Source organism: Trachurus japonicus, chromosome 9 (genome assembly GCF_045865225.1).
Source record: "Trachurus japonicus isolate A0001 chromosome 9, Traja_1.0".
Taxonomy (NCBI): domain Eukaryota; kingdom Metazoa; phylum Chordata; class Actinopteri; order Carangiformes; family Carangidae; genus Trachurus; species Trachurus japonicus.
In genome coordinates this window covers 32,050,991-32,075,486 of record NC_140915.1, presented here as the reverse complement: position 1 = coordinate 32,075,486, position 24,496 = coordinate 32,050,991, and the positions used below count along the sequence as shown (strand labels likewise).

At 44.6% G+C, this 24,496-nt stretch overlaps 1 protein-coding gene across 1 annotated transcript in view; it reads left to right on the top strand.

The window, feature by feature from the left end:
• The window catches only part of LOC146981851 (uncharacterized), a 44,645-nt gene that overhangs the window by 12,260 nt on the left and 7,889 nt on the right, over positions 1–24,496 (top strand). Inside the window, exon 7 of the mRNA XM_085787417.1 lies at positions 10,882–10,997. Coding sequence (XP_085643543.1) covers positions 10,882–10,997 — 116 coding nt within the window. The remainder of the gene's footprint in view (positions 1–10,881; positions 10,998–24,496) is intronic.

The following is a 24,496-nucleotide window of genomic DNA, read 5'->3' as shown; positions in this document are numbered from 1 at the left end:
TAGCGGCAGCAAAAATATTTGCTCCGTAGGTGGGTCTAGACACGAGCCATAGGAACTTTTTGAGTCTCGAACACCGATTGTGTTCACCAATCACAGCGCTCTATCTGTTTAGAGAGTCGTTGGGCGGGCTTAACGCGATGACGACATACATTTTAATTGGCTTGTCAGGCTAATGTCATCCTGCTCTTTGCTCTGATTGGTCGTAGCACTACCCTATTGCGTGCAGAGGCAGTTTGAAAGACAGCCTTCATCCCGCCCCCTGGATTGAGCCGAGGTCTACCTGTCGTTTCCAGACTATACATTTTAGTGATATAGTCTGTCTATAGTCTTGTCAGGCTAAGCAGAACCCACAGTGTAGAAGGGAAAACAACAAACAAATAATTTCTTTTTTTAAATATATATGATAATGTCATTTTTGTTGGGTTCTGCTGCAAACAAGCATATTTCTTTCCCTCTAGAGAATGTGATTTGTAGGCTGCAAGTCTGTGACACCATGATGCATCATTCAGTTGTTGTGACACATTATATGACCTTTTATTTGGATATTGCACTTGGCAATATTGTAATTAGATAATATTTCTATCAGCTCTCAGCTGTGTAAGTTTATTTGGTTTAAAAGTAGCCGACTTACGTCATCTACAGACTGACATTGAAACTGGCCTGTGGTTTTAAAAGGTGGCAGCATAGGAACTGATTAGTTTAATCAAGCACAGGAATACACACATTACTACAGTAAATGGTACAGATATTTTCATAGCTCACATAATGAAAGATTCTGGATTAGAGACACTAACATAATAAATAATAATAATGATGTATTAAATAAGTGAATGGCAGACTGTCATCAGTTTGTAATGGGATAGTGGGACTGCCCTGCCAGTAGCCCCTTCTACACTGCGGTTATTTATTGTACCATAGGGACAGTATGGCTACACTTATTCTCAAGACAGTGATTTGTAACGGTACATGCCTTGTGTCATTGTTGGATTTGACCAGGCCATGGGTTTATTTAGACTAACTGTAACTTTCATAATTAGTTAATATTTGAACCAGATGCCAAAAACATCTCAAGATACATGTGATATTGTCATTAAAGTTGAGCAACATGGCTATTTTAAAATTCAACACCCCTGAGCAGGGTTAGGGTTAGGGGATATTGTAGATAGAGAGTAGAAATTCTGTTTAGAGTCCACCAGTGCTGATATCAGCCATGATTAATTTCCCCACATTGTATTTATTGGTGGGTGCGTCCTCAGCCTCACACAGATGAGATAATAGTTGTGCGGTGACATCACTGGTTGAAGTCGGAGGGTCTGAGGCAGAGCAGAGATGGGCACCGGGCTGACAGCGTTGTTGTACATGTGGTCATGCTGCCTGACTCCACACTGCATCTGGGTGAGTGTCAGCACAACTCTTTTATTGCAGGTGATTCTTAGTTCTATATGTATTGAGTTACTATATGCAGTGTGCTGTATATTCTTAAGCTATATTATTTCATCTCCAGTGTGTGGTTGATGGTTGGGTTTATAGCTGGTGCTACACACAGCCTGATGAGGTCAGCACAAGAAGGGAAGTGTTGAGCAGCTGTGGTTCACTTCCAGTAGATGATGCTCAGTATGAGGAGGAGGGGCATGTGAAAAATAAGGAGTCATATGCTTTTTCTTTGTCTTTGGTTCTCTCTGTTGAAGTCCATTTCTTTCCTTTTATTGTAATAGAGGGTATGTTACCAGTACCACCCTATAACTTTACTCTTTTGCCCTCACAAAAGGGCAAATTATTGCAACAATAAATGTGCACAAATCAGTTAGAAATACTAAGTTTGAGTTGGGCGGCAACTCATTATTTTCTTAATTATGATTAGTTAGGTCAGTTAGTCTATAAAGTGTTATTTCACATGGTACTATAAAGTAACATTTGAGAAGCCAGAATAAGCACATTTTTAGTTTAACAAAGGACTTGATTTGAATGTGATCATGAAAACTTTCTATGACTTGCATGATCAATTAATCAACGACTAATCAACTACCTCAGCAGTAATTGATTTTGTTTAATTGATAATTATGTTGAACAAACACAATTTTGAGAAAATCATGTTTTTGGTGCTGTATGTTTCAGGAACGTGATGATATCCTTACAAAGCCTTTACCACCAAAACCAGCATATACCGTTACAGTATATATAATATTCAATAAATGTGCCATTCAGAGTTTTTTTTATTATCATTATTATTATTATTATTATTATTATTATTATTTAAACTAAGTTGGCTTCAAAGGTCTTAAAGGTCACATTGCTGTGGAAGAGGCAGCCATTTTCATCCTGGGGAGTACGTGAGAAATGGGACTTGTCTCAGACACACCACTTCAAAGAAAAAGTTAATCAGATTACCTGTAGGGGGCATTTGTGGACAGAAATTCAGCTTTATGAGCCCCACTGTCCCAGTTTGCTCCGAGGTTCACTCTGTGAATTGTGTCCGGAGTCGCCCATTGTGGTTTTCTGTTGGATGCCAGCTCTCAGGCTCCATATAACACAGACCTGTTTAAATTGGCAGCTGTGTTCTGCTGCTTGACTCAGAGCGGGATTTAAACAAACATTCACTTGACTGTTGTGCTCATTGCTTCTGGCTACACTGTACTATTGCTCATCGACCAGTTAGTCAGCACAGTCTCATTTCATTGGTAGTCGCACCTGCCTTTTCACTCTTCTCTTTCATGCATGTCTAATCAGTCTATTTATAGTTTGCTGGTTAATCTCATCACTCACTTTCTATTTCCTATCGGATTGTATCATACTTTATCATCATCTCTCTAGCTTTTTCTTTCTCTTTTGAATGAAGTTCTCTTTTGAATGAAGATGCTACTTAACAGCAACATCTCTCCTCCTTCCTACATTTGTTCTCCACTGCTCCTCTGCTCTGTCTGTGACACTTCTGTCTTTGCCCTGCAAACTGAATCAAGCTGGAGAAACAGCACCGCAGAACATATATCACCCTCTCCTCTCCCTCCCTCTCTGAATCAGGGACCTCCCATTCTCTCTCTCTCTCTCTCTCTCTCTCTCACTCTTCCTGACTCTGTGCCTCACTCCCTCTCTCCACCCAGTTTCTCCTTGACGGTGAGTCCTACAGCGCTGACTGAGTACAGAGAGCAGCAGTGCTGACGCATTTTCTCCTACCTGCCTGTACCTGCAGAAGAAGAGAGAGGAGAGAAACATTTTCTCTTCTGTTCCTCTTTTTCTCTCTACCATTAGTACTCCCTCCTGTTTCTTCAGTTTGACACTGCATCGGTTGCCTTGTGTTCTTTTTTTCCTTATGGAATACGAATGACTACAGCAGCTTTCCTGGATTGCCACCTCTCCAGCTGTCCTGCACCATTTCTCCTCCCAGCTTTTGACAGAAGATAACATAATACCACGCGGCCACGGGGGATGTAGCCTTTTTGGATGGATGTTATTTCTCAACTTTTAACCTGGGCCTTGTTTTGGAAGGAAAGGCGTCCACATCAGCTGAGGAAGAGCTGTGAGGTCGGCTGTGATTGAGGGTGGGATCAGGACAGGGAAGCTCACACCTGGACTGGCAGAGGTCCATGTCTCATACTTCGCATTGTAATAGTACAGTTGACCAATGAGATGGTAATGGTTAACTTAATGTTGTTCCAAACATAAATAGTAACAGTCGAGGCTGTTCTTGATCATTTCTTATGAATACTGCTTATAGTTGTTTGTACCAGAGGAACATGTCAGAGAAACCTGTTGGTAGACAGCGCAGCAGTTTTTCCCTGTAGTCGTAGCAGTATCTCAAATAGTGGCCTGCATAACTAATAGTAAGAGCTGGCCTGATATAACCTTTACATGCCCTCTCCGGGTCTTGTGCCAGACATATCATAGAGAGTATATAGTTTGTGCATTGACTTGGCTTTCGAAAAGCTCCACAATTAACCCTGTGCCGACAGCCCGGAGCCTTAACGGTGATGAGTTGAAGCCGAGTCCTGATGGCTCCACTGGGACTGCACTGCAGAAAGGCCATTTAGTGGTGAAACTGAAGAGAGGCTCGGCTCCTGTGACAGGGTCAGGGACTCGGTCAGCGTGGTCCGTTGCTGCAGTGCTGTGAGCAGCAGACACCACCGACATCATCACCACCACATCCAAGTAGCTGAGCTGTGTTGTGCTCTCTCTGTCACCTTCCTCGCTGCTGCAGTATTGACCCAGCAACACACAGCAGTGAAATACCTAAGGACACTGTCCCTGGATCGCCACCTCTCCAACAACAACTAGACTCTAATGACCCCCCCCCCTGCTGTGACAATAAGAGTCACAGACCAGCTCACAGGCTCTCTCCTGAACACAGCCGGTCTTGCCAGTAGCGGGTTGTGATGGAGTATCTGGGGGACAAGCTGACGGTGGCTCAGTCGCAGGTATCAGGATGGGTGGGAAACGTGCGTCGCTCCCTCCACGGGGCGCTGACTTTTCTATCCAGCTCGGTGGAGAGGGGAGGCAGAGGAGAGGACGGGACCGAGGACTTCAAGAGAACCAATTCCCTGCGCTCCCTGGCCTCCCGCAGCAGGGAGTCCATCCGCAGGTTCTCACTGCGCAGTCAGCAACGTCTGTCCTTACGCAGGCGCACCGCACCCAACACCCCCGTTGCCGTAAGATAACGCACACGCTTAAAAACACACAGAGAAGCACTGGCACCTCCTTCTGCCGCTGATGCCAGTTAGAAACAAAATGATCGTTGTCCAGGCAAATGTTACTTCACCAGTAGAATCAGTCTCCACTGTAACAGCTTTAACACAAGTTGAATCAAAAAAAGCACAAGTAACATTCGAGGCATTTTGCAGCAGTTTCCAACCAGTTTTTTAATGTCTCAGTGACAACAGCTGCTCCTTTATCAACTATTTGGGCTCTTGCCAAACATGTCAAGAACTTATCCTTCTGCCTCGTTATGCAAAGCCCCTGCTGCTTCTCGTATATCTCTGTCTGCGCTTTCATCACCTCTCCATCTTATATTGTCCGTGGCACAATGTAAACCTCTCTTTGTCCTCCTTTGTTTAGCAGAGCAGTCGTCATACTGGTTCCTCAGGCCATCGCTTCACTCACTATTTGTATTTTTGGAATCACAATTAGTCATGAGAACTGGTTTACGGCCTACAAACTAACCTGGTCTGTGCTCTGTGTAAGGGATTAATATAGAAATCCATGTAAGGGTACGGAGACTTTGCAGTGAAGTTGCCCCTATCTTTAGTTTACGCCTGTTTGCTGTGCAACACCTCATGAGTCACTACTCATAAAGATAAGCAGTGTTTTCATGACGTCCACGTGACTCTCGGTTGTGTTGACATGTCTTAGTTAGCCACTAGACATCACCGACCGTGATTGTAGTGTCTGGGAGCAGCTCGTCTCTACACTGGGCCGGTGGTAAATGAGTGAGTGACAGTAAGAGGACGGTAATGTTTGAATGGGATGGATAGCTGCCAGGTAGGCAGTAAATGGATGGCAGGAGGGAGGGGATGCAACAATTTAAGCTACCTACTTGTGTCTGAGCCCTGAAATATTAGAACAGGTTTGAAAGTTGAGAGATGGACACTACTGATGACTGCACCCTCTCTGCCACATATACAGAGGCTGGTTTAGTTTTCTGTCCTGTCATAACCACAGTCATGCATTTGGTGTTGAGCTGCTGCCATTAGAGAAGTGAATGGAAATCCTAATGAATGTATGAGGGCAGTGAATCCACCAGTAGAGCTGAGCGATTTCTAATATCCTGAAAGGAACTTATCATTGCCTTACTGCATCTCAGTGTGAACAGTTGACTTGCCACTCCTTGGCATTTCCCCATACGGCTGCACTTGTACGTAAAGATGGATATTGCCATATGATAGCCAGCAGTCATTCCTAATCTCACATGACTTTGTAAGATGACAGGTTTCCAAATATTTATACCATTGAAGTACTCTGACATTTGTGTCATATCAGATGTTGTATAAATATAAGCTGCCAACCGTTCGTGTCTCACAGACCTCAAAGTCACCCCAGTTACTGTCATGATGGTGGATATGAGCACTCAACATATTCAAATATTTTAAATCATATTATCATGTCTTATTTTCTAAAAACAAGTCAGTTTATTATCCCACGTAAATGACATAAACACAGAAGACAAAGAGAGACTTAAAGGGATAGTTCAACATTTTGGCAAAGTGACCCATTGTCATAATCCCTATAGTGGGATGGTAATGGTTCGTTACCTTTAATTGTCAGTGCAAGCTATCTTTAGAACGGTAGAGCAGAGCCGTGAGCTTCTCAGAGCTACGCTACGGAGGCTAATGGGATTTCTTGGTTTCCCTCATCAAACTCATCAAATACACAAAGAATCCAACAACTTGAGTTGTTGTTTTTGAGGTTAATTCATGCAAAACTGCTGATGCACGTTCCCCTCGGGGGCAGCTTTTCGGCAAGGAGTCTCTGCATTTGCCTCGAAAAACAACTCTGTTATTATCTCATAGCGTGGTGAATGTGCAGGTCACAACTTGTCCACCAGAGCGTTGTGGAGTTGTTGGATTGTGTATTTGATGAGTTTGATGAGGGAAACCAAGAAATCCCATGAGCCTCCGTAGCGTAGCCTTGAGCAGCTCACGGCTTTGCTCCGCCGTTCTAAAAATAGCTTGCACCGACAATTAAAGGTAACGAACCTACTCCTAAAACTATAGGGATTACGGCAATGGGCCAATTTGCCAAAATGTTGAACTATCCCTTTAATAAATACAAAATATTCTGGATCTATTTCAGAGGGCAATATCAAACTAAAAACAATCAGAACCATTTGTTTTATTTTTCAGGGACCAGAATGATCTGATGATGGGTCAGCAATGTCATAGCTATGATTAAATACAATGTCAGGCTGACTGTAAATGCTAATAAAACTGTTGTAACTATGCATTAACTCAACTTATATCTGTTTTGAATCTTCAAATCACCTTTGGAGGCAGCTATTGGCTATGAAGTCGTCCACTGAACAGCAGCACTTTCCCAAAAAGTCGGAGACACATCGATCTGCAATTAGTGACAAACATTCGATCTCAAACAGGCATCATATTGGCAAACTCCAGGAAAACAAACCATAGGCTGAGAATAATCCTTTTTAGTCAAGTCCAGCGCTCTCTGGGCTAAATTCCTAAGCCAAGTCATGTTTTTACATTCTTCCTCTCTGTTCTTACCAGATGCTTTGAACAGAACTGAGCCTCGGTCTGTACGTACCACTTATGTAATGAAAGAATTACACGGTACCGCTGGGTTTGCCTCGCAGACTTTGTCTTAATGTAAGCCCCGAGACATGCGGCTGGAATGTCAGTCTGTTGACAAGAGATCGGCGGTTGTGGGAGCAGTTGTTTTGAAAATCTGTAGGATATTGATATTGATTATTGCAGTTTGCAGAGTGCATGCAGAGAATATTTTCCCACTCCACCCTTGCCAAATTGATTAGGAGCAGATGAGTAGAGGAGAGTGGTGACTGAATGTGTTCTTCATGGTTGTTAATTGTCCGGGCAGTGACGCGGTCACATCCCATTTGTTACTAACCTGAGTAAGCATGTGTCTCATTTGTGAGGCACCACTCTGTCACTGCAGTCTGAGTATGAAAACATCTGAACTGAGAGTTTTATGGTGTGTTATTCCATCTGGGGAAAAAAAGCAGAAATGATAGGGTTCCTGAGATACACACACATTCCTGGACAGCATCATACACTAGGTGGGTGATCTATGTATGTAAACACACTCATTTTATCTACAGGAGGTGCTCACTTTCTGTCCTCTGCTCTGATGTAAGATCATTTGTTTACAGCAGCGCTCTTCCCTCTTCAGTGAGCAGCAATCAAATCTCTGCTTTACATTTTGAAGTGGTGAGGTAGGAGCGAGCTCTGAACCGCTGGTGTCCTGGGATCAGCGTGTTATCAGGTTGAAGTTTCCAAGGCCTGGTTCCAGCCCCTTCCTCCTCAGATCCTCACTTTAACCCTATTTAATGATCAGCGCTTTCTCTCCTTCAACCTTCCATTCATCCGCTCTTTGTTATGTTGTTTCCTCCAACACACCCTTCCTGTCTAGGGGAAGCTGACTATTGCTAATGTTATTAAGGCAAAGCCTCCCCCACTGACAGCTATAAATCATTGCTACTGGACCTGCTGGTTTAGTGTGCCTCCATCATCAACCATATTCTCTAGTACGTTTGCGGTGGATAGCATAGCCTACACCTGCGAGTGTCCATTCAGTGGAGCGGTCTTAGTGCTTCAAAGTTTTTTTGTTTTCATTGTTTGGCAGATAAACCTGTCCAACCAGGCATTGTCTGTAGATGAACACACAGACTGCACCAAAAAGAAAAGCCAGTTGAGGCGCAGTACCAAGGATGTTAAAAGCCCAATTTTTTACTGAATAATGAATGACCTGAGGTTATGACTGAGCCTCTAAAAGACTCATTCTGCCCTGAGCAGCCTGTTGTAAGTCTTTTCTTTTAGCTGCTGCATAATGCCGCCTCTCCTCAACATGTTCCAGCAAAGGCAATGTTCCTCCTCTGTGCTGAGCAGGTGAGGGTGTGTACAGGGAGTGTTGAGGTTGTGCAACCCACACACCCACATAGGAAAAGAATTTTTATCACCAGAAATGTGTCGTGCCAGGTTTTGACAGGAGTGATAGCAGTGTTCAGCAGCAGGTAGGAACGAAAAGGATGACAGTATACGAAGTGTCCAGTTGGAACCGAACTAAAGGTGCCCTGAAAAAACTTCATTTTAATAGCATACAAGCAAACTATTATCTGAATAAGCTCAAAGCAAAAGTCTTTACACCTCAAGGCCAAATAATGAAGTTCAGGCAGTAAGAGTCCTAGTAGCCAGACTGTGTCCAAAATGTCTACGTCCTCCTGAAACCATTTATCTGTTAAGATAATCCACTATAGGCAGCAATTGGCAAGGTGTGCAGTGCTGAGAAATATTGATTAGAGGCTTCCATATGTCATTGATTATTGCATCTTGCTCTGCTTTGTAGCAATATAACAACTTCAATGTGTTCACTTGGGACAGTTTTGAACACTCAGTCAAGCAGCATGTCATACATACTAGTTCTTTCAGCCAAGAGACAATCGAATGTCTTTTTATCTGAATCACACTGAGACCTTTGACCCTGTAAATTGGGCTGTTTCATTACAAAAAATGAATATTTATGTGCCACAATGCACAATATTGTTAACCAAAGGAACAAAAAAAGTGGTGTTTTTAGATTTACTTGTTGATGGATTTGACTTTTTCTAGGTTTTTTTTTTATATATCTGAGTACACCGTTCCATTAAGGGTATTGATCTATTGCTGTTTACAGTAACAGTATTGCCATGTTTTTATAGCTCAGTTAGATCTCTGTGTAGTCTATTCTTACAGCCAGCTGCCCTATTAAACTGTGCAGAAGATCAGCAGACAAGTGTACAGAAGTAAGTAGCTGCTTCTTCTGCCTGTTGAAGACACACTCTGATCTGAACCAGGGTTTTTTTGTTAATTGTTGTCAGTTGAGGCAGGACTCAGTGTGTTTTATTTCAGGCTAAGTGGTGCGACCCTGTGATGTCAACTTGAAAAGTGTGAGAGCTGCAAATCCTTGAGAAGAGGATGAAGTCGAGTGGAGGAGCTTTTTCTCAGAGAACCAGAGAATGGCGTTCATCGCTGCTCCCTGCAGCCGTGTCAGGAAAAGCTTAGCCGATGAATGACACCTCGCGCTACTGTTTTTCTTTTTTCTTTTTTTTAAATTCTTTTTCCAATGCTCAAAATCTCTCACCATGACACTCCACCTCAAATGTTTGTTTCTACAGCATTGTCTCCTACAGTCCTGTCTTTGCCGTATTCTTGTATCTCTGCTCCCACAACATACACAAAGAAAACAAGGATAGCATTCATGAAGTGTTAAGAATGAGAGCTCTGATCTTCAGTCGCTGCTCATACAAACATTGCGAGTGAACCACTCTCTTGGTCTAAGAACCTGGGCAATTACAGAGGCAGGTGTATCGCATTTCTCTGTCCCCCCCTGAGGCAACATCTGAGGACGGAGACATTTTCTGTTGTTTCTCCCTATATAGGCCAGGGTTATCAGTTCATGCGCAGGCGTGCCTCTGTGAGCTCGCTGAGGTTTGCAGACAGTATGTCCTCTGTACCGGCCTCATTAAAAGAGGCATGGTTCAGTAGACAGCAAACACACTCTCAATCACCCAAGCACCCATCTCTCCGTCTTTGTCCCCGCTCTGATCCTATGTCCATTAACTCATCCCTTCACCTTTCATTTACCACTGCTGTCTGCTGTGGCTCAGCAGCGTTAACAACACCATCACCTGTACTCTATTATCCATGATCATATGTTACTATTCAGCATTTTATCTTTGCATGTCGATAGAAATTTAAAATGAACAGATATTGGTAAATGGTAAATGGACTTGCACTTATATAGCGCTTTTCTAGTCTCTTGGACCTCTCAAAGCGCTTTACACTGTAGGTCACATTCACCCTTTCACACACACATTCATACAGCGCTAGGCACAGCGCAGGAATCTAACCATTCACAAACATTCATACACCCAATGGACGCATCGGGGGGCAAGTGTGGGTTCAGTGTCTTGCCCAAGGACACTTCCACATGTTGACTGGAGGAGCCTGGAATCGAACCACCGATGACCCGCTCTACCTCCTGAGCCACAGCCGCTCATATTAAACAAACTTAGGTCAGGGTCACATCGTTGGTTGTCACACACACAATTTTGGATGTCAAGCGAGTGCTGCTTTCGGTGTCTCCTCAGCTAGCCCGTTACATAACGCAGATCCAATTTGATTCCTCTGCATTCATTAATAATCTCCACGTCTCTCCCTCCAGGTGCAGCAGAAGCAAAGTGTCAGTGGTGAAGAGGAGGGGAACGATGCTGACACTCCAGTCCGTGAGACTGACAGTCAGTACGGGACCTGGGAGACGGGACTGCGCACTGATGACAGGTAAACACCAACAGTTTCCACTCTCCAGATGTGTACGGTATGGATGTGTTTACATCCACACGTCAGTTTCCCAACACTGTCAGAGTTGTCCGCTGCACGCAAACACCACCTTCTCACAGCAGCAAAGGTGCTACAACAGCATAAGAAAGCTGGTTTTTGACCCAGCACAGCACAGATGATTGTTTCTGCACATAGATATCAAAGGTGTGGAGGCTCACAGGAGCTGGAGCTGGCAAACATTTATCTAGTCTAGTGTTGTAATGTCTTTTAATGAACAGCTTCCTAAGTATTCTATTCTTTTGAAGTGGAGTTTTTCCTCAGTGGATGTGAGGGTCTAAGGGCAGAGGATGTTGTTGTGATGCCATGTAAAGCCCTTTGAGACAAACTGTTTGTAAAAACGGGCTATACAAATAAAATTGCCTTGCCTTGCCTTGCGTTGAAGTCTGTCTGCTTAAAAAGGCAGCATGAATCCAACCCCTTTTCGCTCCTATAAATTCTGTAATATTGAATCCAAGGCTCCTATCCAAGGCGTACCCAAAGTAAATTGAATGCTGTTCTTGAACTGTTTGGAGAATATGGATGGGCTTGGTCTCTTTTGAAAGGTAACACTCTGAAGTTTTTCCCCAAACTGAAATAATCACTATAAGTGCTATTATCATTGAGTAATCTAAGTTGGAACACACTGAATTAGAATGTTTTTATTCTCGCCTGAATTTTTTTTTTGCAATCAGATGCCTGAAGATGAGTGTAGCTGAGAATTTTAGCTGGAAAACACAATGGGACCACAGCATGAAGCCTTACCTGGCCCCAGTTCAAATTTGATAACAATCCTGCTAAAAATTAGTATTTTACACATGTTTTTCTAAGTGTATATCTAGGCGTTTTCCTGAAGTTGCCATTGAGAAACAATACATGCGCCAAAGTGCAGCATTTGCATTGTTACGCATGAAAATGGCAGTGCTGCCTTTTCCCAGGGACCGTGAATGCAGCACATCGTTTTTTTCGGAATTTCATTGGCTATTCAATGCATCAGTTGCCATCGGATCGGTTCCTATTGGCTGAAGCCATTCAGCGCTGTCGGAGGGGATGTTCCTCATGAGACACAGCCACTCATTCGCTATGGACAGGGAGCTTGTGATTGGTCGAGTGAGCTGTCAATCGAAAGGTCAGAGTGCAGCGCCATTTTGTGAAGTGAAATAAACATTGTTTTCATGTAAACGCCGGACTTATGAGGAGAAATAAACGGATTTACTGGATATACAATGCGTAATTTCATAAGATGCAGCAGCGGGATGAGGCTATCTACCGGTACAACCGTGTGTTTTGGACTAAATACTTTACTGGATTGGATTTACTGGACTTTTCTGAATGTAACGACACCAGTTTGTGGGGAAACCCTGTGATCCTGAGCCTGCCCTGACACAAATCGTGAGTTATATCGGCTTTTTACGAACTTTGTTAGCATGTTTATACTCTGATTCGAGTGTTGCTGTGATGATTATATTTAGGAATGGTCGGCATATCTTTAATCACAAGAGTTTTAGCTTTCCAACGATATGTGGCATGACTATTTCAAGTGACTGGTGACATCCTCTATGACACCTCCTTGTTTAAAACCCCCCCAGGGGCCCGTGGGCGGGCCGTTGGAGCGAAAAGGCGTTTCAGGCCATTGGCAACAAGCCTTTAATATTAGGTATTACATGCTATTTCAAAATACATATATTTAAAGCCAAGTGATAAAGAGATTTACCAAATATTGCACACTAATGGTGAAAATTAACAATATTAACTCATTGAGTGCCGCGCTCCTTTCCAAAGTTTTAGTCAAGTGTACCGGCAAATTAGACCATATTTGACTTTTTATTTTAGAGCCATAGTGTATTCTATATTATTGCCACCAACACATACTGTAGCTCATTTGAAAGGTTTAACTTTATCCTTCAAATGGCCACAAACCGTTTGTTTCTACGTGCCTCCGTTCCTGAGAAAAGTCAAGCTAAACATGGCTGGGTTTCACCAAAATCCCTCCTTTTTTTCTAGAAAAGGAGATAGAGCGTCTTTTATGAAAGGTGCGCTGTTTGTGTCTGTCGCTCTTCAGACACTCGCATTTCTGGATCAAAGGGCTCATATAAGATAAATATACACAACAATTGTTGTTCTATTCACAAAACCACCATCGGGGGCGGGGGGGGCGCCACTAAACAACAATAACACAGACGCACCGTGCCGTGTCACAGCCTCTCGCCGCGGAACGTGAGGCTCTGCCGGCCACAGCGGCTCGCGAACACCGGTCCCGCCGGTGGTCGCGGTCCGTCTGTGGTACGGGTCGGTGGTGCCGGTCTGCTTTGGTCCAGAGACCATCAGATTTTACCGCGGGAGGACTTTGGGGAGGACACGGTGTTGCTCCAGATGAAGACCGGGCGGGACAGTGGGCTGAGAGCTTCCTGGTTCAGCTCCGAGCTGCTGCAGCCTCGCGGGTGAGAGCAGAGCAGCAGCGGAGCAGCTGCGCTGCATCTGCATGCAGAACTCCGTTTGCAGAAGCTGAGTTATGATAAAAACTTCCAGATCATGAGCTGTCATGTGACTTTGATCGTCATCTATTTCAGTTCTCCTCGTCGTAGAGTCCCCAAATTTACATATAATGTGTATTAAAGTGTCTATTTTCATAATTTAAAAAAAAAGCAAAAAACGAAAAATTTCGTTTTTGGCACTCAACGCATGGGAACGAAAAACGAGAAATTACGTGGTTGGCACTCAATGAGTTAAAAAAGATTGTGTTGTGTAATAAAGAAATTAAAAGGCAACCAAGAGGTGGGTGTGATTGATGGGGACTGTTTATTAGTGAAAGATGAAATTCAGAGTAAGGCCCAGTCCCATTTCACCCCTTGGCCCTATAGTCCAGTCATTTTATGAGAAAAGGTTAAACAAATTGCAACAGAAGCAAATTCATCTGATTTTGTATCCTCAGCATGTCCTGAGTGAGGGGAAAAAAAGCCCCGAAGAATCCCATTAGGGGAAAGTTTCGAAAAACACCTAAACATATCCCATTTATATAAAAAAAAAAATTCACGTGAATAGGGTAACATTTTTAACCTCTAGATATCTCCATGAAAATTACTGAGTTGATTACTTACATTAAGACAAACAAAAAATGTATTACAAGTTTTTTGAAATTCTTTGTTAACATGAGCAAATTTGCATAAATCTGCATAAATTCCACCGTTTTGACGGCACATGTATATATGAAGTTGCTGTGGTGGTACCGGCATGAAAATTGGAATGAGTTGACTCCATCGGTCAACCGACAAGTTGACCACTTTAAATTTCAAGATGACTGCAATTTTTCAAGACAGCCACATCCTTAGTAGAGCAGGTATGACATGCTCCGTCTCTATTAATGCTCATGGGTAGCCTAAATTGGTTCCATTCCTTAAGTTTTTTAACTGTAATATCATATTACAGTTAAAAAATGTCTTGTTCAATCTTGTTAACATATTATATGTTAACAAGATTGACAGGAACAAGAAAAAATCTTGTTAACATATTATATGTTAACAAGATTGAACAAGACATTTTCACCTGCTCTACTCAATGTTTAGATCAGGTGTTGTATGTATGCAAATTAGCCATACGTAATTGGATTATGCACTGTTGGCTCATGTCATACCTGCTCTACTAAGGATGTGGCTGTCTTGAAAAATTGCAGTCATCTTGAAATTTAAAGTGGTCAAATTATCGGTTGACCGATGGAGTCAACTCATTCCAATTTTCATGCTGGTACCACCACAGCAACTTCATATACATGTGCCGTCAAAACGGTGCAATTTATGCAAATCTGCTCATGTTAACAAAGAATTTCAAAAAACTTGTAATACATTTTTTGTTTGTCTTAATGTAAGTAATCAACTCAGTAATTTTCATGGAGATATCTAAAGGTTAAAAATTTTACCCTATTCACGTGAAAAACATTTTTTATATGCGTATAAATGGGATATGTTTGGGTGTTTTTCGAAACTTTCCCCTAATGGGATTCTTCGGGGCTTTTTTTCCCTCACTCAGGACATGCTGAGGATACAAAATCAGTTGAGTTTGCTTCTGTTGCAATTTGTTTAACGTTGACCCCTTTTTTGGCCTAAAATTACTGGACTACTACCACTTACCCCTCTGTTTTGCGCGTTCACGTGTAGGGGTAGGGGTGTCCCAATACCCGTTAGGACAGAGGGGTGGGGGGAAGTGGTAGGGCTACATACCCCTCCAAACGGAGATTTTTCAGAGGCACACTCCAAACGGAGGGGTATGATGAGAAGTTTCCCAGAATGCATCTTGCGGCAACCGGCAGCGGTGGCTGTAAAACGAAAAGTTGTTTTATTTCTCATTATACAACAGTTAGTTCCGACCGGTCCCAACCGAGCAATTTGATTGGACAAGAGACGTTCCATGAGTGCTGATATACAGTATAACAGCACTGCGACTATTTACAGGCATTATCACTCCGCTGCTCAGCTGGACAGGAGCTAAGTCAGAGCCACGCTCCCCGTACAGGAGCTGCCCCATCTCGCTGCTGCTGCTACTACAGTTATAAATGGACCTGAACATTAAAACCTGGACCTGACATGGTCCGTCTCATTGGCGATAAATCTCTACTAAACCCGGCTGGAAAAAAATCGCCGCGGGGCAACTACGTTTTGACGGCGATGTGTTTTGATATTAGCGTTAGCCACGTAGCTCAGCTACTTAGCTTCAACTGTGTTTATATTGATTACATAGCAGATAAACAAATGTAATACGGTATCGATAACGTCTCTGTATGTCTCCACCATAGACTGTAAAAAGAATGGACGTAGCACCCGTGACGTCACCCATTGGTTTGGGGAAGTCTGTTTTGTGTCTCTACTACGGGGGTTTGAACCGCGCCATGTTGGATTTGACTTGCCATATTTGGAGCGGTGCGGCCGTTGGCCGGCCGAGGCCCCGCCCACTGGCCTCGTAGCAGCGGTCTCCGGACCTGTCACTCAACGTTTCCGCGCCCTGATTGGCCAGAACTTTAAACCTAATAATAGTAAAACGGTAGAGTTTTTAAAAAATTCACCCCCCTCAGAGTGTGTGCGGGGGTAGAAACTATCGGTTGAGACCAAAAAAATAAAATGTACCAGGCTGTAAATATGTTTTTTTAAGCTGTAAAATCGGCTATTTTAACATGGGACTCAATTGGAGTTGCTCCCTTCTGGAGCCAGCCCCCAGCGACAGCCGAGGGGATTGCAGCTTTTTGAACGCGGAAGTGAGCTTCACTTCTCAGACCGACAACTGCCCCCTTGGTCTCCACGCTGGTCCTGTGCTAATCAGACACGGTCTCCGAACCAGAACCAGCACTGGAAGCAGCTCGGTGGAAAAGCTTGTAGCTAGTAGCAAACTAGTATGAAATGTTTATGTGTTGCCTGGCAACAGCCTTGTCTCCCTTCCAGTTGCGGAACTATTTCTGTTGGCGGAGCCAAATAAATGATTAAATAAACAAACAAATCATAATCTCTTGTAGTTTATTACTGTTCTAAAATGCGCTCGTAGCACTGTTGTATAAAAGCAATATCACACTCGAGGTCGTGCTGTTGTACTGTATATCAGCACGGTGTGATTATCTGCGGCACGAGGCCGCAGGCCGAGTGCCTACGACCAAATCACAGTCGTGCTGATATACAGTACAACAGCACTCCCTCTCGTGTGATATTGCTTAACTGTAGCGCTGTTATTACGTCACTTTATTAAGTTTTAATATTTTTTCATGCGAGAAAGTAACTGTTTAGGTCCCAAATGTGCGGTTAGTTTATCCAAATGACGGCTGGTTAGAAGTTTGCTCCGACGTTTTTTCGGAGAAGTGAAGCTCCAGGAGGAGCGGCTCCTCACAGAGGCAGCAGCCGGTCTGCAGCAGCCGGTCTGCAGCGCTGCTCCGCCGGCGAAACTACGTCCTCGTCCCGGGAGAGAAGGCGATCGTTAATGAACTTATCCGCGGGTTTTTAGAGGTTTACCACCGGCTAGTTAAATTCTTTTTAGCATTTAAATGTTGGTCTCATTGATGAAATCTGACAATTGTGGCAGTAGCATTAGTTTATTTGAATGAAAAGTGAAGCTTCATGTGTGTATCAGACAGAGGAGCAGGCAGTGCTGCCTCGGGGCTCTGTACGTACAGAAATCACCACATTTACATCAGTAAATAAATGTTTTGCAATTAACCGATCAGCCTGCATTAAGTTTTATCTTATTTTATTAAGTTATATGCAGTAGTCGAGTTGAGGGGGGATGGGGGGGATGGCATCCCCCCTGAAATAAAAATGATCAAAAATCATCCCCCCCTGGGGCGGTGCGTGGCGCAGTGGGTAGAGCGGCCGCCCCATGTAGAGGCTACAGTCCTCGCCGCAGGCGTCCCCGGTTCGAATCCCGCGTCGGGCAGACCTTTCCTGCGTGTCATTCCCCCTCTCTCTGCCTCCCCATTTCCTGTCTATCTCTACTGTCATCACTATCAAATAAAGGCAAAAAGCCGAAAAATATACTTAAAAAAAAAAAAAAAATCATCCCCCCTGTAAAAATGCCATCCCCTTTTTACATTAAATGTTGGACATAACTATAATTATATTAAGGCTGTCGCCTGGCCTGGGCATTCCCGGCTCTAGCCCCGAACATTTCTTATATAGCCCAGGTCCAGGATGTTTGCTCAGACGGAGTTATAACAGAAGCGCACATTAACTGAGAAGGTAGTTTTGTAATTTCCCGGTCACAGTGAATGCAACACAGGCACGACGCCACGACCAATCAGAGAGAAGTGTTGTAGAAGTGAGAATCCTCCTCCGTGTTTTATCCACCTTATTCCTGGGGTCGTTACTATAGAAACGGTTATGGGTGGAACTTCCGGTCAGCACCGGAAGTAGCAGTCAGCCATTGGCTAACAGCAGTGGTTGCTAGCGGTCTTCATTACTGTTAGCGGGTTATTTGAAAGTTTTCACATTGTTTTCTGTTTTCTTAGTTAATTCGGTAGATGAGGCAATTCATGTGGTGATAATAGATCGGTTATTGATCCATGGTGGTGAGCGCTCGTAATTAAAAAATCAGCTGGAGTGAAGAGAGGGAGTAGCGCTGTTTGGTTGACCCGTCTGCAGCTTCTGGGGGCTGCGGGTGGAGGACTGGACTGTGTTGTACGAGTCAGACCAACAGGTCCGCTTGGACCGGGGCCACTCGGACCAACAGGTCCGCTCGTACAACGTAACCTGGGCAGGAGACCGAGAAGTGGACGGGGCTGAACCGGGAGAGAGGCAGCCACTGAGCGTGTGCGTGTGTTATGACAGGAGTGAGGGGGCGCGCCGCCCGTCACAGAGGAGAAATGCATTGTAATGAATGTAACAGGCCCCCCCCCTCGAGATTATTGTTATTCTGACACATGAGTTAAATAACAGCTGTGTTTGAAACCACGCTGCGGTTCGTAATCGCGGTGCACAAGAGTGAGTTTGGAGCTGACGAAAGGAGAGAAAAAAGAGAGTCGGTGGGAAATGCTCATTGATTAGAGAGACAGCGATCAGCTCCGGTGCAGCTGCTCCGCGGTGCTGACGAACCCGCTTTAATATGACAAACTATGACTGTGATTAAAAGAACCTAAACCAAGTCGAGTAGATCTGAGCTGTAACTGTGTAGTGGAGAAGGGGCAACACACGCTATGCGCACACACGCACACGTGCAATCGTCCCCTCAGATGCGGCTGCATCTCTCCAGGACACTGGTGTGTGTGAGTGTGAGAGAAATAAAAGCTGTGACTTGCTTGGGCAAACGTTGTTTGGTGTCACCCGCTGATTTGCATAGGTACATAAATATCTAGACCCCGAATCTATAAGACTATGTGTATAAAAAATTGCGTGTATCATTTAGGGGTTTTTATATCCCTAAATGATACACGCAATTTTATGTTTACTGTTTCATTCCGTGTAAACGTTGTGTACACTGACACACCCCCCTGTATCAAAAGTATAGGTCTTTATGATTAAAATAAACTAAATGGATCACAATCCCTGAGAGCAGACAGTAAAGAGGTGAGTGAGAGAGAGACCCCCCCACACACACACATATGCATTTCTTTATAAAAGAGGAATGTGTTTTAAAATAAAATTATTCCAACTTATATGAGGCAACTTTCCAGAGCTAGCAGATAGCTCGTAGCCTCAACAACTGAAGCAACCAAGTTAACAAGTAGCTAAATATGCTACTGTACGTTATCTTTTTATCTTTGGCCACTTTTTTAAGTCGTCCTCACACCTCACAGTATTAGTAGGCATTGTCTCGTTTGAGTTGAAAAAGGTGGTGTTTTATGTCTCTAACGCTCGCAGAAAGTGGATTAGCGCGCACTGTTAGCATGTAAACAAACGCTACTTCCGGTTCGCACTGGAAGCTGCGCCCATAATTCCCGCAAAGCATCATGGGGGCTAGGAATAAGGTGGATTGGTTAACAGCCAGGTAACCAAGGTGATCTGAATAGCGTTCCGAGCGGTTCCGAATCATCAGAATGGGCGCTGTCACTACCCGATTTGCAACGCTACTCGATTTGTGACAGCTACGTACGGCAACTCCACTTGGACAAACTTAGTTGAATTGACCCTTTGTCAAGGCCCCGCCCCCCACGGTTACTGTTGCTAGGTTGGACAAACAATGGTCACGGAAGGGTTAACTCCCATTGGAAACCATTGAAAATTAGGCAGATTTAAATTGCTTGTAAGGAAAATTTTAATTAACTTATACATCAGAAAAATAGTGTCCATGATAGAGGACAGACGTGGCTCAATAGCGATTGAACGGGCATTACCTGACTTTTCCGAAAAATGGGGAAAAATCATTGTTTTGGTCACTCACTAGCTAGTAGCTAACGTTAGCTACAAGCTAACGCTAGCTACAAGCAAACGCTTAATCTCCGCCGATCTCCCGTTTCTCCTCGTAAAACTTCACAAAGTTCAAAAGATATTAGCAGCGGTAATGTTACGTTTGCTAGATAATTTTGAAGGTATTAGATCTTCTCTGTCTATGAACACGACCAGAGAGTGGACTGGAGGATGAATGAGCTTCAATAGCACTTCAGTACAGCCAGGGAAAAACAGGCTCACTTCTCATGAGGACTGCACACAACAACAACAACAAACAAAACTTTGCAGTTAACCCCTGACCTATGCCTAGAGCTCCCCCTAGTGGACCACCCCCAAACCCTATTATTAAGCTCAACTAACAGAAGGTTAAAGTAATATGTTATACAGTACACATGGGCCAAGTAGCCTATGTTTATTGATGTCTTAGGTTTGGGGAATGGGATAAAAATGACTCCAGGAATACGTTCTGTCATATTATAGTTATAACGGAACTAATGTTGCCACAGCAACTGGAACATTGTAGCGCAGAGCAGTTAATGTGTTGTTGCCTTGGTTACAGAGACGCTCTTCTTATGCCGGTTTGTTTAGATGTTTGCGCTGTTATAAAAGTAAATATCAACGGAGTAAGCCTACCCTCGATCATTTTACATTGTGTCAGAAGTAATTCAACGGACGATTAAGAGATAAAGTAAGAAGACAGACGGCAAGAAGAAAGAAATGGCGAAGTTAACCCTCCGGAAAACTTTACGTTTGACAAGCCGACGGAGTGGCCCGAGTGGAAGCAACGGTTCGAGCGATACAGAGTCGCAACAAAGCTTCACAAGGACGAGGGACAAGTACAAGTGAGCTGCCTGATTTATGCCATGGGCAACGAGGCAGAAAACATTTTTAAGTCATTCACGTTTGCTCAAGAGGAGGACCGTAATGACTTTGTCATCGTCATGGGGAAGTTTAACGACTACTTTTTTCCGAGGAGGAACGTTATCCACGAACGGGCATGTTTTTACCAACGGGTCCAACGGCCGGGTGAGAAGGCAGAATGTTTCATCAGAGCCCTGTATGATCTGTCAGAGCACTGCGAGTTTGGAGTAACTCGAGAGGAAAACATCCGCGACCGCATCGTCGTCGGGATGATGGATAAAGAGCTCTCCCGCAGGCTGCAGCTGATGTCGGACCTGACGCTGACGCACACAATACAGACCGTCAGACAGTCGGAGGAGGTCACGACACAAGTGAGTCTGCAAGGAGACGCTGCGGGATCAGTACAGGAGGTGCAGTTTAAACGGAAAAGCACAAACTGGAAACCACAACAGCGTCAACAAGGCAAGGCAAAGGACAGAAAATGGGGGGGAAATGAGGCAAATGTGGGAAAACACAGCATAATAGAGATGAGAAGTGTCCTGCAGAAAGAGCTACCTGCCACAACTGTCACAGAATGGGACACTGGGCCAGAGTATGTCGCAGCAGGTCAGTGAATGAGGTCACAGAGACTGAGAGAGCTGGGCAGACCTCTTATTTCCTGGGTTCAGTGTGTGATGCTAATGAAAAAAGTGAACAGTGGACTGTGCAACTTCAAGTGGATTCTTGTCCAGTAGAATTCAAGATTGACACGGGAGCTGATGTCACTGTCATAACTGAGGACACATTTCACACACTCACCCCTGAGAGAGCACTGGACCCACCTGACATTCCTCTGGACAGCCCTGGAGGTGAGCTGCTGTGTCTGGGCCGCTTCAACACAACAGCCAGCCACAAAGGTAAAGACTATCTATTCACAGCCTACGTAGTACGTGGACGTAGAGTCAACAATCTCCTCAGCCGGGCCCTGTCAGTGAGGATGAACCTGGTGAGGCGAGTAGATGAGTTAAAATGCATCAGCAGCCATCTAACCCACAGTGAGCATGCTACTCTAAAAACTGAACCAGTCAAAATCCAGCTAAGAGAAGATGCTGTACCATATGCTGTGCACACTGCACGTCGTGTGCCCTTTCCCATGTTAGAGAAAGTGAAAGAAGAAATACAGAGGATGGAGAAGGATGGTGTCATCGAGCGAGTGATACAACCTACTGAATGGTGCGCTCCCATGGTACCAGTCCTGAAGAAGAACACAGGCACAGCCCGAATCTGCGTTGACCTGACAAAGCTAAACAGGTCAGTCAAAAGAGAACGCTACATCCTACCAACTTCAGACGAGATAACAGCCAAGCTGAGCGGCGCAACTGTGTTTTCTTCCCTTGATGCTGCCAGCGGATTCTGGCAGATCCCTCTGCATCCAGACAGCTGCAAGCTGACAACATTTATAACACCTTTTGGCAGATACTGTTTCAAAAGACTACCTTTTGGCATAACAAGTGCACCGGAGATCTTCCAGCGCAAGATGCTGGAGACTTTAGAAGGACTGGAAGGCGTGGCAGTCTTCATGGATGACATCCTCATCTATGGGACCTCGATGGAGCAACATGATGCCCGACTGGAGAAGGTGCTGCAGCGTGTTGAGTCGGCAGGGTTGAAACTCAACAAGGAGAAATGGTCCCTCAGACAGAGCCAGCTACGCTTCTTGGGTCATCTCATCGACCAGTCAGGAGTCAGACCAGACCCTGACAAAGTGGAGGCTATTCACCAGCTGCCACCGCCTGAAAATGTGCAGGAGCTAAAAAGAGTCCTCGGCATGGTGAATTACCTGGGGAGGTTCGTCCCAGCCCTTGCTGCGGTGGGACAGCCGTTGTATGAGCTGCTAAAGAGCAAGAACATCTGGACCTGGGGACACTCACAGCAGGCAGCTTTTGAGGACATTAAAAGAATGCTGACAAAAGCACCTGTTCTTTCCTTTTATGATGTCACAAGGCCTACAGCTGTATCTGCAGACGCCAGTAGTTATGGACTGGGAGCTGTGCTGCTTCAGCTCCACGGAGAAGAGTGGAAGCCAGTAGCCTACTGCTCCAGACGTCTCTCAGAAGCTGAAACACGCTATGCCCAGATAGAGAAGGAGTGTCTGGCTGGTGTGTGGGCTTGTGAAAAGTTTGATAAGTATCTGTGTGGCCTAGATGAATTCAGGCTTGAGACTGATCATAAGCCATTGGTGCCACTCATCAACAGCCAGAGCATCGATAATGTTCCCTTGAGATGTCAGCGTCTTCTAATGCGGCTGATGAGGTACAAACCAGTTGCTGTATATGTGCCAGGAAAAACTCTCCTCGTCGCTGATGCCTTGTCCCGAAGCCCACAGACTTACACAAAAGAAGAAACTGACACACACAGCGAGGTGGAGTGTTATGTAGCTTCGGTGGTACAAGGCATCCCAGCATCTCCAAGCAGGATGGAAAGCATCAAAATGGCCACTGCAGCTGACAGCGAGCTGCAGTCTGTCATCAAATTCGTAAGAAGCGGATGGCCAGAATACAGTGGAAATGCACCACCAAACGTCAGAGCGTACATGAAGGTGAAAAATTAACTATCAGAGGCTGATGGTTTGCTCATACGTGGAAGCAGGATCGTCATTCCACAGTCACAGAGAGCCGACATCCTACAGAAAATACATGATGGACATCAGGGGCTAACAAAGTGTAGAGACAGAGCAAAATCTTCGGTCTGGTGGCCAGGACTCTCTGCAGAACTCAAGAACACAGTGATGTCATGCCACTCATGCCAAGAGCAAAAGCGGGCCCAACAGAAAGAGCCACTCATCTCTACACCACTGCCTGACCGTCCATGGAAAAGAATAGCTCTTGACCTCTGTGAGCACAACAAAAACAACTACCTGGTAATATCAGATTATTACTCACGGTTCCTCGAAGTGCTGCACCTACCATCAACTACAAGCGCTCAAGTCATTCAGAGACTTAAAGCAACCTTTGCAAGGTTTGGGATCCCGGATGAGGTGGTGAGTGACAATGGTCCTCAATTCTCCAGCGCAGAATTCCAGGAGCTGGCAAGACAGCTAGACTTCAAACACATCACGTCTAGTCCTCACCATCCTCAAGGAAACGGTCATGCAGAGAGAGCAGTACAGACTGCAAAGAGAATCCTCCGACAAGAAGACCCAGTAATAGCCCTCATGTGCTACAGATCAACTCCCTGTGCCACTACGGGAGTCAGTCCAGCAGAACTGTTAATGGGGAGAAAGATCAGAACAACACTCCCCACATTAGAGAAGAATCTTCAACCTAAATGGCCCAACAGAAAGACTGTTAAACAGAAAGATGCTGGTGAGAAGGCAAAACAAGCTTTCTACTACAATCGCAGACATGGAGCCAGACCTCTTCCACCACTACGAGCTGGAGACACAGTCCTCACCAAGCTGGATCAGGAAAAGGCCTGGGTGACACCAGCAGTCGTTTCAAAAGAGTGTGTGACTCCAAGGTCATACACCATCAACACATCACAAGGAGCAGTGTTGAGGCGGAACCGCCGCCATCTCCGGGCAGATCTTTCTTCACAACCTGCCCAAGACACACTACTTTCATCAGCTGAGAGTACAGGAGTGATTTCCCAGCCAGGAACTGTTATCACTCCAGAGACTGTTTCTTCTAGTCTGAAGGAACTCACAAGACACACACACACCCCTGCACAGACATCAGGACAGTATCGAACCAGAGCTGGACGACTGTGCAG